General features: G+C 34.8%; 1 protein-coding gene across 1 annotated transcript in view; it reads right to left on the reverse strand.

Annotated features, from left to right (window-relative positions):
* Positions 1-3,793: 3,793 nt before the first annotated feature.
* Positions 3,794-26,509, reverse strand: part of LOC150110685 (influenza virus NS1A-binding protein homolog) — a 281,744-nt gene continuing 259,028 nt past the window's right edge. The window contains exons 11-12 of the mRNA XM_090404830.1: positions 20,777-20,950; positions 3,794-7,955 (exon numbers count right to left, since the gene is read on the reverse strand). Coding sequence (XP_090260956.1) covers positions 7,669-7,955; positions 20,777-20,950 — 461 coding nt within the window. The 3' untranslated portion in view covers positions 3,794-7,668. The remainder of the gene's footprint in view (positions 7,956-20,776; positions 20,951-26,509) is intronic.

The following is a 26,509-nucleotide window of genomic DNA, read 5'->3' on the forward strand; positions in this document are numbered from 1 at the left end:
ACCCGCAACAGGTTTTTCCCCAATTTTCAGGTGAAGAATCGGATGATGTACTATTTTTCTTTACCTATGTTGAAAAACTTAGAGAAATAGCAAGTTGGACTGATTTTTGATTAGAAGTAAATTAATAGGTAAAGCAAAAACATTCTTATATTCTTCTCCAATACTTCGGGAAACTTTTGAGTATTCAAAATTTAAGAAAACTTTGTTATCCCAATTTTGTAAACTTAGAAGTGTAGGTCCTAATTTATGGAAATTACAGAAAATTATTCAAAAGGATAAAGAGACTGTTACTGATTTTTACAATCGTTTATTAATATTGGCCAACAGTTTGAATGTTACTAGGGAAGATAAACCTCACTTGGATTGGGCTGTATTCCAACAATTCCGACAAGGTCTTAGGCAAGAACTGCGAGAAACAGCCTATAAGAAGAAAATTTCCACCTTAGAAGAGTGTCTCAAAACTGTCAAGGAAAGAAAACAAATATTGGGAGACCTTTATCCCTCAACCAATGTAAGTCTTGTTAATGTTGTGAATAAGACATTCTTCCTTCAACCAATCAGAAGTAGAAAAGAGAAGTAAGGTTGAAAAAGGAAAAGCTAGGGATATTGGAGAAAACTCAAGTAATGTTAACTGCCTAACTGAAAGTAAGGAGCAATTGGACAAGAAACTAATGACAGAAGTAAAAACCCTGATTCACCAGGAATTGAAAAAATTAAATCAGCCAATAATGGATAGTCTTGATGAAGTTGTAAAGCAATTGTCGACTATTACCTTGAGATCTCAAGAAAATCAAAACCTCACTGCAAATAAAATTAATGAGATGATCAAATATGAAGTTCAAAAACAAAGTCAACCTATTTTAACTAGTCTAGATAAAGTAATCCGAGGATTAGATAATGTTAGACAACAAATGTCTGTTATTCCTCAATCCAAGACAGATATAAAACAAAGAAATCCTGTTAAATGTTATAATTGCAACAAACTTGGACATTATGCCAGGAACTGTTTCCATAACAAGGAAAACTACTATAACAACAGATGGAACTCAAAATTTGGATATGTGACCCACAGAAGAAATAACAGAATTCAGAAATATCTAGCATCTAATGAGAGAATGATGAGAATTAGAGGTGATATCCTGGGCTCTAAATGTGACATCTTATTAGATACAGGATGCAATGCCTCTACCATCAGGATGGATTATTTCCTAACCTTAAAGAACAAACTGTGGAAGAGCACTGCCAAACTGAGACAACCTGTAAGGATTACTTCTCTCTCAGACTCAAACTCTGTGGCAAGACTTACTTGTTGTCCCCACTACTTCCAATCTAAGTTCTCACATTATTTTGGAAACAAACTTCTTAGCAAAATATCAATTCTCTTGCAACTTTTCTAAAAAGGAAATATCCCTGATGAACAAGAGGAGATATACCAGAAGAAATGAAATTCTTGATTGTGATAAGACTAAGCATCAAACAAAACAGTTTAGATTGCCATTTGAATTAGGACCATCTACTAAAGAAAAGTCGGCTGTGAATCAATCATCTAAAAGAGATAGTGATGATGACTCTCATGTGCACATTCAGTCTGACACACCACTTGTCACTGATGAACAACAAGTAGTGGTTACAAAGCCTAAATCAGAAGTTGCCACTAATAGTAAAATAACAGTTGAAGTCAATTTTGGTAAAATGACCAATCTATATAATGGAATAAATCACCAAGTTATGAGACAGCTAAAACTTAATTCTGGTAATAGAAAACGTGAATTTAATTCAGAAGAGAAAATCCCATACTACAGACATAGAAGACACGCAAAAATTGATAATGATAGTGATAAGAGATTTAATGAGAATGTGAAAGAGAATAAATGCACTAGACATAATAAGGAACCAGGTTTCATTCAAACTAGATACTTGAGGAATCGAAAAGGAAATATGTAATCCAATTCTTCCGTGAGGGAGCCTAGTGTAAAAAAAAAATTTTTTTTATAACAAAAATTTTTTCAAAGAAAGGGTGAGCCTATGTTAAATTGTGAATGAAACTATGTTGTATAATTTATTTTTTTTTCATTCACATTTAACATTGCTTATTATGTATTAATCATGATTTGTATAAAAATTATTTATTATTCCTTAATTTAGGATTACTATTTAAATATTTATTCTAAACTTAACCTACTATTAATTTATTAAGCAATAATATGTGCAGAATTTATGATAACTAAAATATATATGATGTAATGAAAAGTATTATTATAATTAATTCTATACGTAATGAAAAAGCTGAATAAGTAGCTCAAATATTCTGTTTATTCTTATTTGTGAAAATTTAACGTTATGTAATCACTCATGTAGTAGAGAGCATTGTATTACATTAGCGAAATGTTTGCGTTCATTTGTTGTCATGGAGACGCATGAGATAAACAAGCACGAGTCGAAGAGAGCGTGACCTTCGGACTGAAAGGAGAAAAAATATAATATAAGATTTTTAATTAGAGAGAGGAGAGAAAGTTTTTGCGGAGCGGAAAGGAAGGTAGGATACAAGCAAAGGAAGTGGAAGAAAATTATAAGTTCTCTAGGGCAGAAATTCATGAGAATAGTGTTTAGAAGTGAGCCAAAACATAGTGAATCATATACTTAGCTGCAAGTGAAGTCAGCTGTGTTGTAAAGAAAAATTAATGCCGTAACCGGATAAATAAAGAACTGGACATTCAATGGAAAATTCTGATTAGTTTCAGTTAGTCTAGGATTAAGTCTTAATTCTATGTTCCCCTGAGAATTATATTGAAATTAACTAGTTTGAGAAAAGTAAACAAGGAGAATTATCAGTGCCTTATTGATGTGCTTTTTTTAGAGTAGTGAAGCGCGATTATCAGTAGTTCAGTTAAATCGTTGGAAAATTTTTATTAATGTGTTCCGCTAACGTAAATAAGTTAATTCATAAGTGTGCTCACAATTAATTGATGTATTGAAGATTGTATCTGGTAAGAGTAGTCATACTTGTTTGTTTATTCTAACATTAACATATCTTTGAAGTTCAAGGTCCGAAATAAGATTGGTTGGAATATTGTCTACCTTGATTAGTGCTTCCTGTTAATTTAAACTTGTACAGCTGATAGATATGTGGAGACTGTTTAAATAAGAAGTTTCGTTTTATTAACTTGAGTTAAGAAAGCTTGTGATTTTGAAACTGTGAATGTATGTGAAAGTTTAGAACATTGAATTGGCATGAGTGACTTAGCAAGATGTATTAAGTTGATTGTATTGTTTCATTTTAAAGCAGAATTCTTGTATTTGTTATATATATCATATATTAAATGTTTTATTTTGTTAATCTAAGTATTGTGTTTGCCTGAATTCCTTTTTATTGCACCGTTCATAAATATTCGAATCTTGCAGGAACCCCAAGTGGAATAGTAAATAATTCGGCCTAATAAATGAGGAGACTGCTAACTTAATTAAAAATTGATCCTACTATTTTATATAGACTAATCTAAAAATAGGGTGGCGCAGTATAATTATAAATTTCCCTACTTTTGGATCGGTGATCAATTTGCAATTAGTTGTTATATTGATAAGAGTGACTTGAACCAAGATGGCGGATTTAGAACATAACATGAAAATTGAACGTCACGACAAATGGTGCAATCGACAGGATGTGATTTAATCGATAGGAATTAAATTTAACAACTATAAGTTAAGAAATTGAATTTAGTTTTGATGATAACAATCATAGAAATGCTCCCTGAAATTTTAGAAAGTAAATTAAATAAATCACAGTGATCTGGAGTCAGGCAAAAATAAAAGTTTATTTACAAAGTCTGCTATGCCTGCCAGTTATGCATATTCTCTAGCTGATTTGTCTGCCTTGTGGAATGACATAAGATAAATCAGCTTTAGTTGAAAAGCTCTTATTAAGATTCCCTGTATCCTAGGCAGGATTCAAATCTTGGTCTTTTCAACCAAGGTGCATCATTGCCAATGAGCCATAGAGCTTCTAACATTATTGAGTAAATTAATAGCATGTCCTTAAATTTAATACCATAATTTATTTTTATAATGAAGACATAATAACAAAAACATGCACTGCAGTATTACAGAAAGTATAACATCCTCAGAAATATTGCATTGCCATTACTACAGATCCTGAAACTTAACATTACTCATTATATATATAGTGGGGAGTGGAGTCTTACTGGGCTTTTATGGCATATCAAAAACGCTGATATTCATCTGGATCACGAGAATTTAAGTCAGATCAAATTCCACTTATCCTCACCTTCACATGGTATATACTAAGTCTATATCCCGGTCAGAAAGACCTGGGTTCGATTTCCATCCATGATGTGAGAAATCTTTATCTGGTCTCTTTCAACTACATGTGAGTTAGCTAGTCTCATACGGAAGTAGAGAGTTTTTTTCACCGGGAAAGTTTGGTTTTTCACATCTCAGAACAGGCAAACTGGCCCGTGAACACACGGATCTAGTCATAAAATACATACTTAATCCCTCACTAGGAGGGCTCAACCAGTCCCATGGGACGATGGAGGAACAAGGGGAATAAAAATACATAATAATGAATAATACTGAATATGTTAGCAATCTAAATATAATTGCAAACAGCTACCTTTACAATAGCAAACTACAATAACAATATATATATATATATATATGCTGTTTAGCAAATGTTTAATTTAAAGTACTTCTGTGAGCATAATATTTTCCCTTATTATTCTCTTAGCCGTAACAGAAACTTTTAGTGAAATATTTTATTAACATTAATGTGAAATAGCAGATTAACATCTGCTAATTAACATTAATATTACTATATTCAGTAAACACAGGAAAAGTATACATTTTTATCCTTCCCAACTTCCTGCTCTTCCAAATTGAATAGCCTTAGCTCCAAAGGAAGGCCAGATATCATATAGTTCATTGTACGTCTTATTTCTTAATTTATAGGCTGAAAGGCAAGAACTTTTTGAAATAGTTAGCTCTAAAACAATCTCCAGTATTAAATATTTCTAGAAGTAGTCCAATAGTAACAGAAATGAATATCCAGTCACATCTCAAATTAAATATGGTTTAATGTGAGAAATGACTGGATGTTTATTCCTGTTATTTAGTTTTAATGATTGTATCAGATATTTAGTTAGTTAGTCCATTGCTAAATTACTGACAGTCCACTATCACCCTGAAATATTTACAAATCTATAAAAGTAATTACATCTTTCCACTAAGTTAGGGTAATTTGCAACTTTATGCAGTACAAAGCTCAATGATAACAAAAGCTGTTACTGTTTTAGTTCATCACAAAAATATGCACACTTACCTAAACTATTGTAATTTAAAAAAAAGAAGAAGAAAATATGAAACTGCCTATGTATTAATGCTTGGATTCAACTATATTAAGAAAACACTCATATCACATAATACTATTTCTGTATGGGATATGTGTGTAATAAAGTGCGAGTCAAGAGGAACGTGCATAATTTTGAGAGCTTATATTTATTTATTTTATTTTTTGGTAAAAGAAAATTCACACAAACATGGATCCAATACCGAATAGTTATAGAACTGTAGATGTTTGAACTGAAAAAAAGTCTATGAAGTCAACAATAGTAAAATAAATAAGAATAAACATACTACCTAGTAAAACCGGTCTGGGTAGTGACCCTTCCCATAATGCATAGCATTTCATTCATAGCATTATACATTTCTACAAGGAGATGTGCTTTGCATTATGGGATACTAAGGCAAGTAATGTGAAGTCATATCACCTTTACCACGCGTTGCCCCAGTCCTGAAAATACTTCAGGTGCAAACTTTGTTTGCTTACACTTGAATAAAGGATTAATCCAAGTATATAATTTCTTGGTATCTTTAATTTATAGTATAACCAAGTGAAAAAACTTCCAACAACTACTACCTAGTAAAGTGTTCATTCAAGAATTTACTATTCACGATACACAATAAGTTCTCAAAAAATTATTATCCTTGGTCCGATACACAATGCAGCACATTTATGCATTCAGATAAAGTCAAAATGAAGTAATGTATTATTTAGTTACAGAAATCTCATCTTCTGAATGTCAAGAAGTGCCTTTTGGCACAAACATAGTCCACTCATTTGATTGTGTATATTCAAGTAACTATGCACTGCAATTTATTGTTGTGCCTCACAGCATGTAGCTGATGTCTATTATGCTGAATTCAGTATGTTCTTCACATTTTCTGCTGGTGTGGCATGTTTTGGATTTTGCAATAAGAGTAATGCTGCTGCCACTGATACCAGTGATATTTCTCCAAATTACAAATTCAAGCTGAAGTGTGTTCAGCAGTTTTTCCAGAAATGGATTATGACAGCATAGCAGAGTCTTTATATGCAGAGGGTTTCCACAAGTCTTGGTGTCCCACAAACAATGTCATGTGCAATATTACATAAAGAAAGCTTCTATTGATAACGTGCATAGGTTGTTCAGCAGCTTGAATTTGGATATCAGGTCCAGAGGCTGGAATGTTGCAACTATCTCAATGTCAATCACATTGCTACATCTTGCTCTGTGATGAAGCTCCATTCATTTGTAATGGTGTCAACAAACACTCACAATTCACAAGTATGGTCAGAAACAAACTCTTATGCACTGTGCATCCAGGTTTGTTTTAATCCTCTACAATCAGTTAATTAATCCATTTATTTCTGAAGGCCATTTTACAGGTGACATTTATTTCTAATATCTTCAGAATTGATTGCCACTACTGTTAGACAATGTATTTTTGGTTACATTTATGTACTTTCAACATGTTGAAGCTCATTCACAAATTTTACTCAGTGAGAAATGCAGCTTGATAACAATTTTCCATGGCCAGTGGAGATAGTTGGGGAAGATCATGCAATGAGCTACCCAGGTCTCCAGATCTAAACCCTTTTGAATTTTATCTATGGAAGGTAAATGAAAAAGCTGATACATCAGAAACAAAAAGTGGAAATGCAATATGCATTGCTTGTATTTTGGATGCTGCAGTCTAATGAATCCTCAATAAAGTAATGCAAGCTACACACTCAGAAGTTGTATTGAGGCTGAGTGGTATGTATGAGAATCTACAGTATTATAAACATGAATTACAAGTTCCGAATAAGCAATTCATCAAGTGCATATCAGATTTAAAAAAAAAAATTTATCACTGAAAAGTCCATTGCCATTTTTTTTAAATACAGTCAGAGTTCCATAACCATTCATCATCATATTCATTTTTTTTTTTTAAATAAAAAAATAAGGTAATATAAGCTACCAATGTTAGGTATATTCCTCCTGACTAACCTAACCTTACACACATTAACAGTGATATTACAACTATGTATGAATACCATAACATTACTATAAACAATGTTTTAACACAGATTAAAATCAGTTCCATAATATTAATGCACAAATCAAATTTTGATTCACTTTATGTTTAAGATGTTACTAGTAAAATGATTTTAACTACTTATATCTGTACGAAGTATATATGGAGCCATAGTAGGAAATTTAGCAGTTGTATCATTTTAATTAGTAACACAAATGAGTATGTCTGCTTTTAAAGCAGCCACTTAGTGCTGCACAAGTTTTCTTCTTAAAAATTAAATATGCATTTCAAATAAAGTCAAAGTGAAGTAATGCATTATTTAGTTACAGAAACCTCATCTTCTGGATGTAAAGAAGTTTCTTTTGGTACAAATGTAGTCCACTCATTTGACTGTGCATCTAAATATTCAATAGTATTTAAAAATGCTTTTCCATTAAATCCTCCAACAGCATATAAACGGTTTTCTACAACAGTCACACCAACATTAGCCCTACAGCTGGTAAGAGAGGGACCTGGACTCCATGTGTTTGTATGAGGATCATATATTTCAACTGAATAGAGGGAATGAACACCATCATGACCACCTACAGCATAGAGCTTTCCTTCATGGGAGGAAAAAAAAAGAAGTTTAATAATTACTATCTTATATATACATTCATACATATCTTTATGATATATTTGAAGCTTTATATGCTCATAAAATTGTAATAAAATTCTAAAAATTAGTATGTTTTATTTTCATCATTCCAGCTTCTAATGGGACTTGTATTCACTATTGTTTGATTTCTTCTCCTCTAAACTGCAACCTTACGGAACACTTTTTGAAAAATTACTATACAATAACAGTATTTACAAGTGCAACCAAGGCATACAGAGTTTTCTATTATTGTGTATACTCCTGCAGGAAGTTTATTGAGAGAGGATCATTTTAGACACTCATACTTAAATATCTCATACCTCTCATACTCAGACACTCATATCTCTCTTTGAACAGTGAAGATGCATTCACAGCATCTAATAGCCCATTCCACAAATACACACACACATACCATTTCCCATACATCAAAAGTATTTTTGATGTATGGGAAATGAGGCTTGTTGTTCTAAAATCCTTGCAGTTCACTGCATTAATTTTCTTTGGTATAGGTATAAAATCTTTTGGTAATTCTCCTTTGTTATAAATTAAATTTATTATTTTGGTTAGTTCTTCAGTTCCTTTCTTCTGAAGTTGTTTCAGGAATTCTGCGGGTATTTCATCTATTCCGTCTGCCTTTCCACATTTTAGTTCTTTAATAACCATTTCTACTTCTGTCTTCAAACTCTGTGGGCCTAGATCATCTTCATTTACCTTCTTTATATCTTCTAATGGCAACTCATTTGGTCTATTTTCCTTGTCATATAGCTCTTCAATGTATTCTTTCCATCTCATTTAGGATTTTATCTTCTTCAGTTATGATTTTCCCATTCTTATTTTCTATACTGCTAGTTTGAATTCCATTTCTCTTTTGATTCATGCTTCTTGCTTTTTCGTACAAAAGATCATAATCACCAAGGATGAACAAATATTCTATGAAAAGTTTGAATATGTGCACTTAAAAATGTTTTCAGAACTGAAGCTGCAAAACATGCACTAGTAAAAGGATTTATGCATTAAACATTTAGAACAAATTTATGAAAATTGTGTCATGATGCAGTCAATTATGAGATTACTTTCTTCTTTTTTCACTTTTGTGGAATAGTAGTAAAAAAAAAAAAATTATTATTATTATTACAGTATCTCCATGGAGTCTGGAGACTCATCATGGGAGATCCACACTAACCTATTTAGTGTGGGTCTCATGCTCTCCAGCCAAAGAGGCTGCGCGTTCGAATTCTGCGTAGGCTGGATGTTTGCGATTGTCTTTCACCTTCATACGTTCATTCACTCAAGTATAAATACACTCTCCCAATATGGACTGGGTCACCATGGGAGTAGTAGATCCAAACCTCCCACAATGGGAGAGGCTTCACCCTGTGGTGGGTAGAAAAGTAGGCTGTTCATCATCATCATCTATTAACAGCAAATTAAAAAAAAAAAAACCCATGGGATCAAAAACTTCACCTTTGGAAGTCCTTGTTCAACAAGCAACAAGTCCATCACTCTGTACATTGAAGTCATTCACAATCTTCACAGTCACAATACCTTTATACAATGCATTTCATTCACTGTCTTCCTTTCCTTTTTTAAGGAATCTATACAACTTTGAGGAATGGCTCCTTGTTCTTCCTTTTCACTTTATGAATAATTCCGAATGTGTTAACCTGATAAAATCCTCTTACTAACTTTTCTCTCATCATTTCTGTCTATCAAATGTTGACATTTATTTTCTCTTATAATATTCTAGAGCTTTGATATCGTCTTTGTTACTTTTCTGGTCTTTCTCTCACCATACTCAAGTCAACAGTAGGGGAGGAGAAAATAATACAGTGACTCGTTAGTAAGAGGTGTGATAGATGAGAATTTGACTATCTTGTACTTACCAGGTGCGAAAATTAAGGATGTAAGTGAGAGTATTAGTGCGCAGAAGCTGAGGGTGAAAGAAATGATAGTCGGCAGGAACGAATGATTTGAAAGGAGATAAATTTGATATGAGAGAGGAAGTGAAGGAATTATTAGAGGTAACAAAAGAAAAGAGTGACAGAGTTAGGATAGTGAGTCTGTTGTCGCGGTGTGACAGAGAAGAGTTTAGGAGGAGGGCCATAATTGCAAATGACTTTATGCGCAGGTTATGCAGATGGTGTGGTGTGGATGTGTGGAGTGAGTTTGATGGGCGAAAGGATTTGTACAAGATGAATGGCTTACATTTGAATAGATTTGGTGTGCGAAGGCTGGAAAAAGTGTTGCTGAGTGAAGTGAGAGTGGATGTGCAAAATCAGGGAAACTAGAACTATTAAGGAGGGGAGGAAGTGGATATGCAGACATCAGTGAGGCAGTTGAGTGTAAGAATGTTTATAATGTGCCCAAGTCAGTACGAAGGACAAGAAATCAGAATGGGATAGTTAGTATAACGCATCAAGATAGAGGTGGGACTAACAGGCTTCTGCATTTCATATATACTAATGCCAGGAGTATTAGGAACAAGGAGGAAGAATTTTTGGCCTTGGTTGGCTCTTCCTGACCACAGGTTATTGGCATTAGTGAGACATGGTTGACAGAAGATGATATAGTTAGTGGGATGGAATGTGTAGGGTATAGTGTGTTCAGGAGAGACAGAGAGAATAAAATGGGGGGGGGGGGAGTGTTATTGATGATAGCTGATGAACTGCAACCAAGGAGAATAGAAGTTGTATTGCAGGATAGTGAAGGGAGCTCATTTGAGGCTATTTGGTGTGAGATTGAGACTAACGGAACAAAATGTACAGTTGGGTGCTGCTATAGACCAGGTGATGAATAGATGGTGGAGATAGTATGCATAGGCAAATTGATGAAATGAGTGGAAGGAGGGTAATTATTATGGGGGATTTCAACTATAGTAACATTGATTGGAAGGAGGAGAGGACACATGTGAAGAAGGAACTGGATTTTATTCAGTTACTGAGTTACTATTAAGGAGGGGAGGAAGTGTATATGCAGACATTAGTGAGGCAGTTGAGTGTAAGAATGTTTATAACTATCTGAGACAGCATGTAATGGAAAATACTAGGGGTTCGAAGATGCTTGACCTTCAATAGCATCTGAGAATTTGAGTGTAATGAATATGACTATGTTGCCACCTATTGGTGAGAGGGATCATAGGATCTTGACCTGGGAGGTGGCTAAATGTGTGAAATTTTCAGTTAAGACAGGGTACATGCAGAATTACCATGCTGGCAAGTATGACAAGCTTAGGAGATTGCTTGGTTCAGTGCCATGGCATGTAAAACTGAATGGATGTTGGCTTGATGTTGATAGGGCATGGGAAGTGGTCAAGGTGCATTTGCAGGAGGTTATGGTGGACTGTATACCTAGAGTCCGAATAGTAAATCAAGTAGGGGTTAAATGAATGAATAACACCATTAAACTTGAGTTGCAAAAAAAAGAAACAACTGTGGAAGGAATTTAAGGAGAAAGGTGACCTGCAGGCACATGAACAGTATAAAGCACAGGCCAGAAGGGTAACAAGTGTGGTGAGAAAGGCAAAAACGGATTATGAAAGGAAATTAGCCATGCCAGCTAAAGAGAATCCCAAACAGTTCTTTCAATATGCTGCTAGTAAAAGAAAAACTGTACATGGCAGAATGATTTTAAGGAATATCACTGAATCAGTTGATATAGTGGAATTACTGAGTGAGCACTTTGCAAGAGTATATCATCCAGGTGGTGACATTGCAGAAATGGAAGAACCAACAGGAAGAAGAATTGTGGTGGATGAAGTGGAGGTGAATAGTCTATTACAGAACCTTAATGTGAATACATCTGTGGGATTGGATGGTATATCAGCACAGGTCTTACGTGAAGTGGCTAAAGAATTGTCAGTGCCCAGACCTTATTGTTTAATCTGAGTCTCGGGTCTGGTTTAGTCCCGAAGGGGTGGAAAGAGGGGAAAATAGTTCCACTGCATAAAGGAGGATCCAAGACTACTTTTGCAAATTACCGACTGATCAGCATATCAGGAGTCATTGTCAAGGTCTTGGAAAAAGTAGTCAAGAGTAAAATACAGGAATGGATTGATGAAAATGAGATACTGTATGGGGGACAGCATGGTTTTGTGAAGGGTAGATCATGCCTCAGTAACTTGCTCAGGTTTTATAACACAGTGACGGCTGAACTGGATAAGGGTAATGGGTTTACAGTGATACTGCTGGACCTGGCTAAGGCCTTTGACAAGATACCACATGGAAGTCTAATCCGTAAACTGCAACATATGGGAATGGATATAGGATTGGTGAGATGGATAGGAGGGTGGTTGATGGAGAGATACCAGAGAGTATCTCTGGTATCTCTCCATCACTGAGTTTACTGAGTTCACAGGCCGTCTTTTGGACTCTACTGGTTTACTGAGTAGAGTCCAAAAGACGGCCTGTGACTAGTGGTGTGCCGCAGGGTTCTGTTCTTGGACCACTGCTGTTTAATTTGTTCCTTAATGATATAGGGAAGGATCTGAGAGGAACAGTTCATTTGTTCGCTGATGATGATGATGCTAAGTTGGGTAGGGCAATAGTGAATGCAGAAGATGTCAAAATTTTGCAGGATGATTTGGATAGATTGGAGATATGGGCTAAGGAGAATGGATGTTAATTTAATGTGGCAAAATGTAAGGTTATGCATTTTGGGGTGAAAAGATTAGCAGCAGTATATCACATTGGTGGAACTGTACTCCAGGAGATTGACGAGGCCAGGGACTTGGGAGTGTTGGTGGATAGGGAGTTGAAGTTTAGGGAGCACACTGCAAAAGTGGCTAAATCAGCTCATCAAATCACTTGGATGCTGAAGAATACTGTGACGAGCAGAGATAAGCAAGTTATTGTTCCTCTGTATCGAGCCTTGATAAGACCCCATCTTGATTACTGTGCTCAGATATTGTCACTTAGGTTTCTTCTTGATGGGGAGGAGGGTGAGAGGATCCAGAGGTGAGTGACCAAGATGATAGAAGGTCTATGGAATGAACCTTATGAAAACAGGTTGAAGATTTGTGGGTTGCAGAAATTGGTTGATAGGCAGAAAAAGGAGAGATATGATTGAGACATTCAAATTTCTGAAGGGTTTCTATAGGATTAATTCAGAGGTTATTTTTGAGAACAGGATTGGTGGTGTGAGGACTAGAGGACATCCATGGAAGCTCGGTAAGAGTGTGGTTAGTAAGGGTGTTAGAGCTGGGTTTTTTACTTTTAGAGTGGTGAATGAGTGGAGTCTGTTGAAGGTGCTATGACAGTGAAGGAGTTCAAGGCAAAGTATGATAGATACTGTGTGAATGTCGAATAGTTGTGATGGACATGATGTTTAGGGCCTCCCTCGATGAGTCTAAGGACTCCTTGGAGTCATCCATAATAATAATAATACTCTATTCAATAGAAAGGAGGCATGCACAGTTTGTGTGCAGAACAGTCAAGATACACTGCATTGTAATCGTCCTTATACAAAAAAAAAAAAAAATCACCTTATCACTGCTTGCGAGCATTCTTCCTCCTCACCTGTATAATGATGTGCTGTATGATCTTTACAAATCTCACAAATTGTTCCCTAAACTTTGGGTCCATGCTGATTAACAACCATGAGATCTCATAGCTTATCCTCTGCCTGGAATGCAGTTCCATCAGTACCATACAGTATGTGATATTACATTTTTTCACTCTAAACCAAAAAATCTTGCATTTAGGGACATTAAAATAGCAAGTGCCACATTCTGACACATATCAGTCCATTATCAACTTATTTAAAAATCCCTGAAGCGACATGACATCAACATCACCCCCTGTGCTTCTCACCAACTTACTACCATTAGCAATCGAGCAGCAGTGAATACTGTTATCTTCTTTTCAAGGACACTGCTGAATCTTTCTTTCTCTCTCACTCACTCACAGTTTACTGGTATTTATCTAACAACCAATCTATCTCTTACTCATTTCACTAATCTATTATCTATCCCCACATCAGCAATTCAGTAATCTGTCAAATGACTGAATTCCATCATTAAATGCAAACAGATTGCCAAGACTTTCCAAACACCATGCTAAACTTTATAGAAAACCATGTGTGGCCACTGAACAACATATTATTATTATTAAGATAAAATCTGCATGGAGTCAAAAGAATCACTGCAGGAAGTCCACACGCTTACACAAAACGATCACCAAATCATGCCTTGAACTGATTCACAGTGTCCATACTTACTTCACTCTCAACAATGCATTCCACTTTCCAACCACTCATCATGCAAAAACCTGTTCCTTATTCATTTTGCTCCACACCCTCCTTGTACACCTTTCATGGTCTATTGTTCTACCCTTGTCTCCCTGTATTCTATTAAAAATCTCTTTCACACTAATCAGGTAGCAACACCTCACCAACTTATATGCCTTAATAATATTCCCTCAGTCTATTTTCACATGCCACACCAAGTCAGTAACTCTCTGTTGACTCCAGAATATCTTCTTAAAAATCAGTTGACCAGTTCTGCACACAGTTGCCCACATAGCCTGATCAAGGCCTTATACAAAGGAACCACAACCTCTTTGCTTCTGTGCATCAAAGTCTTCCTCATCACTGCCATAACCTGTTGTAATATTCTCACAATTTTAGCACTGTGAAATCTAAACTTCAAGTCTCTATCCAACTTCAGGATCTCTCTTTTCCTCGTCCCCATTAACTGTATACTCTGTGCCAAATCCTTACCTTCCAAATTTCCAGACATTATAATTTGCAACATTGAACTGGCAGCACCACTCACACAGTATATTCAGATCCTCCTGCAAGGCCACAACATCTGCTCTACTCATCATAATTCTTCACTTTGCACAATCTACAAACAGTTGCATATCTCCAGTTACATCTGTCCCAATATCATTAACAAAGATGAACAATAATGGTCCCAAAAAGAGACCCCTGTGGCACAATGCTAGTGACCTTTCTCTTTTGGGATACCACTCCCCATACACAGCCTGCTGATACCATCAGACAACCAATTCACTTATCCGACTCACTTCTACTATTCAACCTCATCTGTTTCAACTTAGTTAAGAGTTTATCATGTGGCACTCTATCAAAGGCCTTTGCAAAATCTAAGCATACTACCGCATGCGCACCTTCCTTATCTGATAAATTTGTTACCTTGCTATACTACACATACTACTTGAAAAGAAGTCACCATAGTGTGAGTAACAAACGGCTATTGCGTCCACCTTAATAAGATGTAGGACCTCCTTTTGCTGCGATGACCACAGCAATCCTATGGTGCATAGGATTTCCATAAGCATACGATAGCGATCAATGGGAATTTTGGAACATTCTTCCTGTAGGCATGTAATGAGGTTCTGGACTATTGTGTGGAAGATGTCCCTTGACCTCACCCGAAGCTCCAGTTCATCCCACAGATATTCAATAGGGTTGAGATCAGGGCTTTGTGGAGGCCAGTTAAGTGTGGTGACCACATCAGGCAATTACAGTAGCAGCCTTATGACACGATGAATTATCTTGCTGAAAGAAACAATAGTCAATTCCATAGAAATACCACAAAGTAGGTAGCATTGAACTGTTCAGAATATTCAGATACCTCTCACAGTTCAATGTTCGTGGCACTACAAACAGAGGTCTGAGGCCAAACCAGGAAAAACAGGACCATACCATCACATTACCACCTCCGAATTTCATAGTTGGAATTAGGCACTCTGGTAAGAGATGGTTATCGGACATCCGCCACACTCGTCCATCTACTTAGTAGAGGGTGTAGTAGTGTCATTCATTGTTTCATAACACAGCTTTTCAAGCTTCCATGTCTCACTATACATGCTCCCTTTCAACCACTGAAGGCAATGCTGCATGTTGATTTGGGTAATGTGGAGCTTGAATATTGCATTCCTACCATGGAAACCTATGTTGTGAGCGTTGGTTCTGAATGCTTTTGTGCAGATTCATGTTCCTTTCGATGCCAGGAACTCCACATTCAATGTTGGCTGACAAATGGCAGTTTTTACATATTATCCTTTGTAACACCCTATTGTGGGTACCACTTGCAGTTGACTACCTGCACTTCTATCTCAGTATCGTGTCACTGATTTTTGACTTGGGATGGCCCAATTTATCAACAATTTGCCGAACAGATAGGCTTGTAATATGGCATCCTATCACAATGCTTCTTTCAAACTCTGTCCATTCCCTTCTCACAGCCATTTCACCCAGACACAGTTGTACTGACTTTGGAGCATCATATTCCTCCAATTCGAGTCATGTGTCATCACCTTACTTATTAATAAGTAAGGTGATGGTTCATTCACCATCAAAATCGAAAACAACAACTCTCTTCCTTTTCTAGACACACTCGTCACATCTTTCCTCAGGCTGCCTCTCCTTCACTGTCTACCGCAAACCTACACAACAGAATTCATACCACCATCCAACACAAAAACTAGGCGTCATCAGCAACCTCAAAACATAGTGCCCTAACAATTTGTTCCAATGAACAAGCTCTGAACGAAGAATTTGAAATCATTAACCAAACATTTGTAAAAAATGTCTGCAATAAAAAAAAATAAAAAAAATAAAAAAAAACAGCTCACAAGATCCTCCATAAAAATGGCATTAAAAGCAGAAAAGATTACAAGAATGCCATAGCTATACCCTACATTAGGGGCATTTCAGGAAAAAATAGATAGAACACTACATCAAGACAACCTTCAAACCCTTGGCAAAATTAAGAAATTTACTTAGCTCCTCCAAAGATCCTCTTCCATACCTTGCCCACAGGGGTTTCCAAAATTCAATGTACCTGTAACCTACCTGTAACATAATAGGGAAAAACAGGATGCACCGTCCCAATCAGAAAAGATAAACACAAATGCTACATAATAATAGATTTAGTTTAATCCTTTATCCCAGTGAGAGCAAACAAAGTTTGCGCCTGAAAATATCTTCAGGACTAAATATAGTGTTGTACTATTTAGTCCTGAAGATATTTTCAGGCGCAAACTTTGTTTGCTCTCACTGGGATAAAGGATTAAACTAAATCTATTATAGTCTAACCTAGTGATAAATAAATTTTCAACAAATGCTACATGGTAAAACAGGCCTATCAACACACTCCAAACATGTCACAGAATTGACTGGAAAGGCACTAAGTCCCTACACTGCACCAAAACCTGGTTTGAAAGAAAATTCAAAGAAGCTTGTGAAATACTGAAACATCATCCAAATCGGAATAAAAATGATGTATTAATTATTCCAAGAATATGGAGGACCCATCTTCAACCCATATAGCAACCAGAACAAACCCAGACAGAAGAAAATCTCAATACGAAAGGACTATAGAAATTGTTTAATGTAGTTCCGTTTTTATTTTCCCCCTCACCAGAGGTCAGGCTAGGATAAATGATTAACAATCATTTAGATTAATTTTACTTTTGTATAGTGCAGCAGCATGTAGTTTGTATATTGTACATATGTATATGTTCCTGATGATGATCTCAATACGGATGTCGAAACATTGATTGTTACTTGCTTAGTAAAGTGATTATTCTAATGTGTGTGTGTTGTGTCTCTATAAATTCTTTACTATGAATATTAGCTGTTTTGATAACTTCACAACTGTTACATATAATTGATAAACCAGAAGATTCCAATACCTGTTTATCCTTAGAAAGGGATCCCACATGGCACACATAATAAAACCAATGACTTGATCAAAAAGTTACCTATTTGGCCAGAAGCATTAAAAAACTCTTTATCATTGGTTAATTGGCCAGAAGAATAAAAAAAAAATCTTTATCATCAAAACATCAGTTAGTCCCAAGAATTTATGGTGGGCCAAAAATACACAAAAGGATATTTCGTTATGGCCAATTGTAGATAGGAGACATTACACTACATTATGAAAAATTATGGAGACAACTACTGTGTCAGAACAAAACTTTAGTTTAATATAAACCAAAACGAACACTCGACGTTTTGACCTTCATATCAAGGTCATCATCTGGAATATTTCTTTACTACATCAAAGCTAGAGTCCTATTATTATTATAATTATCTATTAGGTTACAAAATTAAATTGGGCTGGAGAGCAACATCATGTTTATATATATATATATATATATATATATATATATATAAACTATGCGATTATACATATAAATTTCAACCAATTGGTATGGAATAGTTTCCAATACAAGCTGAAAATTGCTTCAAGTCCTGAAGTATGCCGGAAACTAAGTAGGCTGAATATGTACCACCAAAATTCTTGGAATTTTTATGCCACCATTATTCTTAAGATTAGGGTGGTTAATCAGAATTTCACAGGCTTCTTTAAATTTTCTTTCATACCAGCTTTTTTTGTATGATGTAAAGAGCAAGTACTTTTCCAATCAATTTGGTGTAGGGTGTTGAGAGCATGATCTGAGATGCTTGATTCACCAAAATTGTTATATTTAATTGCGTCTTTTGTGTTTTTTTTTAAGTATAGGATATGTAATGTGGATGGGAGAGATTCCCTGACCTCACTCCATATAAGAAAAACAGAATCATTTGTAAAAAATAGTTTACATTTTATTGAAAAGGTAAAGGATATAAATAAAGAACCTTCAGACATTTTAGCAAGTTTAGATGTAGTCAGTCTCTTCACCATCATACCCAGAAATGACACAGTGGATCTACTTTGTAAACCTTTTCCCACCAGACACTGTAGGACTATTCAAACACTATATGGACAACACTTTTTTTCATATTTCAAGACAAATATTGGGAACAAAAAGAAGGACATGCCATAGGTTCCCCCCTTTCTCCAGCTAAAGCCAACCTGTTTATGAAAAATTTCAAAAGTAATGCATTAAAAAACTATCAGAAGAAACCAAAAATTTGATTATGTTACATCGATGATATTTTTATTTGGTCAGAAACAATGGATGAGTTTATTACTTTCAAAGATTATCTAAACAACTTACATTCCATCCCAATATAAAATTCACCCTTGAACTAGAACAGCACAACAAAAAAAGGTTATCCTTTTCCATACATATAAAACCTACCACAACGCAAAGATTTTTAAATGCAGCTTCACACTATCATCCATTACATAGCACTATCTGAAGCAGAACCTTGCACTCAATGGTTGCGAATCCAAGACGATCAGAAAAATTCTTAATACATCTCCTGCAACTCCCTTACTTAAACAAGATTTCAAGAATGCAATCACGCTGCCTTACATCAAGAATGTCACATACAAAGTGGCTGTGTTGCTAAGTGAGTACAACATAAAAGTGGCTTTTTTACCTTTACAAAAAAATTGCAAGATTCTTACATACACCAAAACCTACACATCACCCTATGAAAAAAACAGGCATTTATGAGGTTCATTGCTCAATGTGGCATTTTATGTAGGCTAGACAAGAAGGTCAGGAGAGATCTGCATGTCTGAACACGTAAAAGATGTCGAAAAAAGAAGAGAGCATAAATCAGGCCTAGCATTCCACACAACTACCACAGGCCATCAAACAAGAATGTCATATATTGATCGTAACTGTTCTACAAGAAAATTTAAAGAAGCCTTGCAAATGCTTAGAATCTTTACACAATGCAATCAAAATCAATTCTTAATTCTACATCAAGAATGGTCTGCTTTCATCAAAAATTTAACTGCCATGGACTCAGGATATAACATGCGTGATACCACAGAACGTGATAGCAACAACTAGCAATGTTTCAACATGCATAAGTAATGAATTTACCGTTCGTATTCTGGTTTATCAATTATATGTAAGAGTTGTAAAGTTATCAAAACATCTAATATGTGTAATTAACTGTTAGTAGGCTTTTTTTTTGTATAAAACTTTTCTGTACCAGTTCCCCTGATGATGTAAGTCTTATATCATCAGGGTTTTTGTAGGGTTTTAATTGTAGGCTTTTAATTCCTTAATTTTATTAAATCTTTAGTTACATCATAATGTGGTCTCAACACCAAAAACTTCCCACAGAACTGCTAAACCACACAAACTTATGTTTGCATACATATTATCTGTATATATTTTTGTAGATCTCTGTAAGAGTGAGAGAGAGAGAGAGAAAATGTGGAACTTTTTCAAGCTTCTTCAGGCCTACAGTAAGCAGGCTTACACTAGGAGATGCAATTCATCTCCCACCTAAAGAAAACCACAACAGGATTTGAACTCACAACCTGCTGGCTGAAGAGAGGGAACATTAACTATGCAGCCAATGAGGCCAATAGGTTGATAATCTTGACAATGCTTTTATTTAATTTCTATGCATAGTAATATGATAGATTTATAATCAACTGCATTTAAATACTTAAAGATGTTGATAATAAGACACTTTTATTATTCCAACAATTAATATAGCAGTGTTTAAAATATTGGAGACAATTAAGGTAGCAGAAGTAGGTACACATATTGTGTGCTGTATTATTTTGCATTAACACTTGGAGTCCTATCGATGTAAATATACACTGATAGGACTTTAAGTCACAGTATGTCTAGGACTCAAAGCGTTAAGCATGTTTGTATAAAACACAAGTTTTCAGTATGATGATCAACAGATGCAGGTATTTTTAAATCCCCAGTTCTAATAATACAAAAGAGATTCAACTGCATTAATATTAACAAACAAAAATGCTCAATGATTTATCTTTAAAAAAAAATATCTGAATTGATAAGTCACTTAAAAGAAAACAGAAAAATTTTACTCTTCATTGTGATCAAGTTCCACTATCATTGTGCATTAAAGTAACATTAACAAAGACTGATTTACCATTGTAAACAGCAACTCCACAGCCTCTCCTTGCTGTATGAAGTGGTGCCATCATAGTCCATATATCAGTATTAGGATTGTATTTCTCCACAGAGTTCAGGCAGCTCCATGAATCACAGCCTCCAACAGCATACAGCTCTCCATTTAAAGAAGCAACTCCAACTTGATATCGTCCTGATTGGAAATAAATTTGCCAAAACAAAAAAAAAAAAAAAAAAATATATATATATATATATATATATAAATTATATGTTTTTATATAAAATCAAAGTATAAAATTTTTTAGATGGCAGATTATGGGACAGTTATGTAGATAGAGGATTAAGTACTGTAGATGGTGAGAGTTCTCGCCTGTGATGAGTCCTTGGAGGTGTCACATAATAATCATAATTTTTACAATAATAATTCACTCCAAAGGTTATACGGTTAAGAAGAAATGCATTCTACACAGAAAATTTAAGAACAGGAGGCTATCTTTCTGAGAGAGAGAATTGTTTGACTGTAATTATGATTGAAGCAATTAACTACAAGGTCATTATGTTCATTGCATGTTTCCTCCAGCTCATTTATCTCTATCACAGGACAAAAAAAAAAAAAAAATAATAATAATAATAATAAGACAGCAGCAAAATTGTCTGCACAAAGTGGGAAAGATTGATAGGAAAAAATATTTAGTCAGATGTTGCTGTAGGCAAGGGAATGTGGAGGGTGATTATGAAGAAAGTGTATAAGTAATTTGGGTTAGTGAACAAGGGAAGGGTGATCATTATTGTTGATTTTAATTATGGTAATATAGATGGGAATGAAGAAACAACATTTGGGTATTAAGAAAATTAATTTATTAAGTTCTGTAGAGACAACTATCTTAGGCAGCATATACAGGGTGTTCGGGATAAATTTGACATATTTATAATTAATTATATTTTTCCGTAAGTTACATGTATTAACACACACTTCTCTTCATTTAAAAGGTTGGACCCTTCTTCATTCATATACAAGATGTCAGAAAGGATGGATAGCTGGAACCCACCTGAATCATGGAAGAGAATAACTTGTATCATGATGATTCGTGCCTGCCATCAAAATAAGGATATTACGACTGCTGCCCAATGCTCCCTGAATACAGTAAAAACAATCAGGCATGAACTAGAGACTTGCAATGGTGACTACGAGGATGTAGCAAGAAGAAAGATCCCTAGCAGACGATCTGATTGCGTTCGTACAGCAGAATTCCTCGCAAATCTGCAGGAACAGGTGTTGAAGAACCCTGGCATTGGAATTCGGGCTTTGTTCGTGGAGTTGCTAACTGTAGTCAAGCCCTGGATAACAAGGGTAGCCAATGGTAGGCCGTAGCAGGATTCGGCCCCTTGCCACACCTCTGGGAAAAGTCAAAAATGGTTGTCTGAAAATTTCTACGACTTCACCAGTCCAAATGTTTGGCCTCCAAACTCCCCAGACCTTAACCCCATGGATTATTTTGTATGGGGCGCAGTTGAAAAAGACACCAATCGCACTTCCAGTAATACAAAAGCCAAGTTAATGGATAAAATTAAAACAGTTTTTGCGGCCCTTCCCAGGGAGACTGTAGCATCAGCTTGTTCGAGGTTCCGAAGCAGAATTGAAGCTGTGATCGATGCTAATGGTGGTTATTTTGAGTAAATCTTGTTGATAGTATTGTAATTAACTCTGCCTGTAATGTTTTTTTGTCAATTCATTAAATTTAATAGATACAAAGAAGATTTTCTTTTTCCTTACGAAACTGTCAAATTTATCCCGAACACCCTGTAAGGGAGGACACAAAAGAATTAATAATCTTAAAATCTAATCATTTCATCGGAACATGTAATCACAAATGAGATGTCACACTGGAAGTAGAAGGCCAGTGATAATGAGAAGCTCAAGAGGCAGCTTGGAGCTATAGCATGGAATGAAGACTTCAGCAGGAAGGAAATAAATGCTGCTTGGGCACTGACCAAGAGATATTTCACAACATCCAAGTGTGAATGTGTTCAGAAGGTCAAAAGAATGAATAAGGTAGATGTCAAATAGATGAATGAAGGAATTAATTACAAAATTTGGAAGAAGATACTGTGGAGGCAGCACAGGATGAATTATAGTAATTATCAGTTGCATGAAAATAATGAATTCCTTCTATAAACATAAAGACATACATAAATATACTTGGGCAGCAAGAGGATGGAAATCAATATTAGATTACTTCATATTAAATGAAAAAAAATCAAAATTTTCACTAGATGTTAGAGTTCACAGAGGATATGAAATAAGCAGTGACCACTTCCTTGTTAAAATAAAATTAAGATTACCACCTAAATGGCTACAAGTAACAAGAACAGAAAGAAAAATTGAAACATTTGTTTATAAAACTAGACTATTGAATGACACAAATGTACAATGGCTATATGAACAAAGAATTAACCAGTATCTAGATAAAATAAAACAAAATGAAGAAATAGAAATAGAATGGCTTAATATAAAAACGATACTAAATGCAGCAGCAAATGAAAGCTTAGGAAAGACCAAAAAATTCAATAAAAGAAAAAAACTGAAGATCTGGGATGATACAATCAAAGAAATAATCAAAAAGAAAAAAGAAGCCTATCACAAATGGTTAAGCAGTAAAAGATTAGAAGATGAAATAGAATATAAAAGAATAAGAGCCATAGCTAAAAGAGAAGTCAGAAAAAGACAGAGAATCATGGAATAAATTTGTTTCTAATTTAGAACATGATTTATATAAAATAAGACCCAATGTATATAAGATTTTGAAACACCTAAATGCAGATACCAAAGAAAACATAAAATTAAACACTGAATTGAATTAGAAGAATTTCTAAATTACTACACAGAACTGTGGACAGACAAATATTTTAAAAAAGACAACTGGCAAACAATTAACGAAAATGAAAAGGAAATAACTGAAGAAGAATTAGAAATCAGCCTGAAAGAAACAAGAAACGGAAAATCACCTGGAGAAGATAAGCTAGGTTCAGAACTATATAAATATGCAGGAACAAGATTCAAAGGAAGACTCTTATTATTTTTAAATAAAATTTACTCAACTGGTATCCCCCCAATAGAATGGAAAAAAGCAATTGTGATTCCTATCTTTAAGAAAGGTAATAGAGATGACCCTAAAAACTATAGAGGTATCAGTATACTAAATTCATGTTACAAAATATATAGCAGAATTTTAAATAACAAACTAATGAAATATTCCGAAAACTTTATTCTAGAGGTACAAAATGGATTTAGAAAAGGACGATCATGTATAGACCCAGCCTTCTGCCTAAAATTAATAATAGAGAAAAGAAGAGAATATAATTTAGAAACACATATTGCATTTATTGACTTTGAAAAAGCATTTGACAAAGTTAAAAGAAACATATTATTTAACATATTAAAAGAAAGACAAATACCAAATAATATCCTAAAAGCTGTCACAAGTATATATGAAAATAATCAAATACAAATAAGATTAAATCACGAGCTATCATATACAAGAGAGATAAACCAAGGGGTCCGACAGGGATGTCCCCTCTCAGCAACTCTTTTTAATATCTACTTAAATGAAATAATAATAAAATGGAGTAAAAATTTACATCAAGGAATTAAACTTTCACCTACAGTTAACTTAAACACTCTCCTCTTTGCAGACGACCAAATAATAATTACAAATTCTGAAGATAACTTACAGAAAGCTATTTTAAATCTAAATGAGATATCCAAAGATTATGGTATGATAATATCAACAGAAAAATCAAAAACTATGGCCTTTAAAGGACAAGATCCAGCAAGAACTAAAATAATATTAGATAACAAGATCTTAGAACAGGTGAATTCATTTAATTACCTAGGATGTATGATCACTTATGAAAATGAAAAAGATATAAACATAAAAATTGCAAAATATTTAAAAATAACAGGAGTAATTAACTCTATATTTAAACCAAACCTAGTTCAAAAACAAACCAGGCTAAAAGTATACAATACATTAGCCCTACCGGTCTTAATGTATGGAAGCGAAATCTGGACAATAAAACAAAAAGACAAACAAAGATTAACAACAGCAGAAATGAAGTTTATGAGAAAAACTGCAAAGTATACCCTATTTGATCAATCACAAAAGAAACGAAGATATTATGAAAGAATTAAACCAAGAACCAGTAATTGAAAAAATTAAAAAATATAAACATAAATGGAAGGAACACGTTCAAAGAATGAAAACAGAAAGATTACCAAAACAAGCCATTAGGAAAAAGAAAACCAGGACGTCCTCTTAAACGATTCAACGATGACTTCTAAGGCCGGAACAGGCCATACTAGGCCTAAATCCTTGATACGTATGATGATGATGATGATGAAAAGTATAAAAAAGCAGGCCAAAATAAGCATATCAAGGAAATTAAAATTATGGAGTTCATCATCTTACCTGAAATTAAACTTGCCAGAAACTTATATTCTTGTTTAATCCTTTATCCAAGTGTAAGCAAACAAAGTTTGTGTGTGAAGTATCTTCGCAACTAGGCTACTTGTATATAGACTAATGACTTCACATCAGCCTTAGTATCCCATAATGCAAAACCCACTTCCATTCAGAAATGTATATTGCTATGCATTATGGAAAAGTCACTAAGAAGACTTTTTTTTAACAGTTCTGACCGTTATTGGGGTCTCATCAATGGGAATCAGACCTAGAAGAGATACAAAGGTTGAATTAATGCAGAAGTCATACTTTTGTTTTTATATGTGTGGGGTTCTCCCTTTCCTCCACCGTCCCTTAGGACTGGTTGAGACCTCCGTAATGAGGGATTAACTATGTATTTTATGACTGTAGATCGATGTGTGTTCACAGGCTGGTTTGCCTGTTCTGAGGGACAAGTTTCTGGGTGAAAAACCTTCTACCTCCGTATGAGATCAGCTAACTCACCTTTAGTCGAAAGAGACCTGATAAAGCTCACATCATGGACAGGAATCAAACCCAGGTCTTTCTGATCAAAGGGCTTTGTCTATACTTTTGTCTACAGAGGCTCATATAGGTATATCACCTTACTATTAATCAGATAAGAGACAGTTGTAGAACGTTTTCTCACATGGTTAGAAATGAAATTAAACTTGCCAAGAAATTATATTCTTGTTTAGTCTTTTATCCAAGTATAAGCAAGCAAGATTAAGACATCATTAAAGAAATAAAAGCGAAAAAATGGAAATGGGCAGGAAACATCACAAGACAGGGAGATAACCACTGGAGAACAATTTGTACAGAATGGCAAGCACGAGAAAGTTCAAGAGGACATGGTAGGCCATCAGCAAGGTGAAAAGATGAACTACATCATTCAATGAAAATTATTGGAGATTATGGGGCAGAGACAGAGAAACATAAAAAAAGATGGAGGAGATCATCGTCCAGCAGTGGATGGATAAGGATTGATGATGATGAAGCAAACAAAGTCAACAAACAAGCAAAGAAATTCAACTTTGGTATCTCTTTTGGGTCTGGCTTCTACTGATGAGACCTCAATAAAGGTCAAAATCAGTCTGGTTAGTGACCCAATATACACTTCTGAAAGGAAGTTTGCTTTGCATTATGGGATACTCAAGTAAATGATGTGAAGTAATCAGTCAGTATATACAAGTAGTCTAGTGAAGTTTGCCTATAAAGATACTTCAGAGTGAAGAGGCAAACTTTGTTTGCTTACACTTGGATAAAGGTTT

This window comes from Typopeltis vanoorti, chromosome 1 (genome assembly GCF_054136105.1).
Source record: "Typopeltis vanoorti isolate ZY-2024b chromosome 1, IOZ_Tvanoo_1.0, whole genome shotgun sequence".
In the NCBI taxonomy this organism is placed as follows: domain Eukaryota; kingdom Metazoa; phylum Arthropoda; class Arachnida; order Uropygi; family Thelyphonidae; genus Typopeltis; species Typopeltis vanoorti.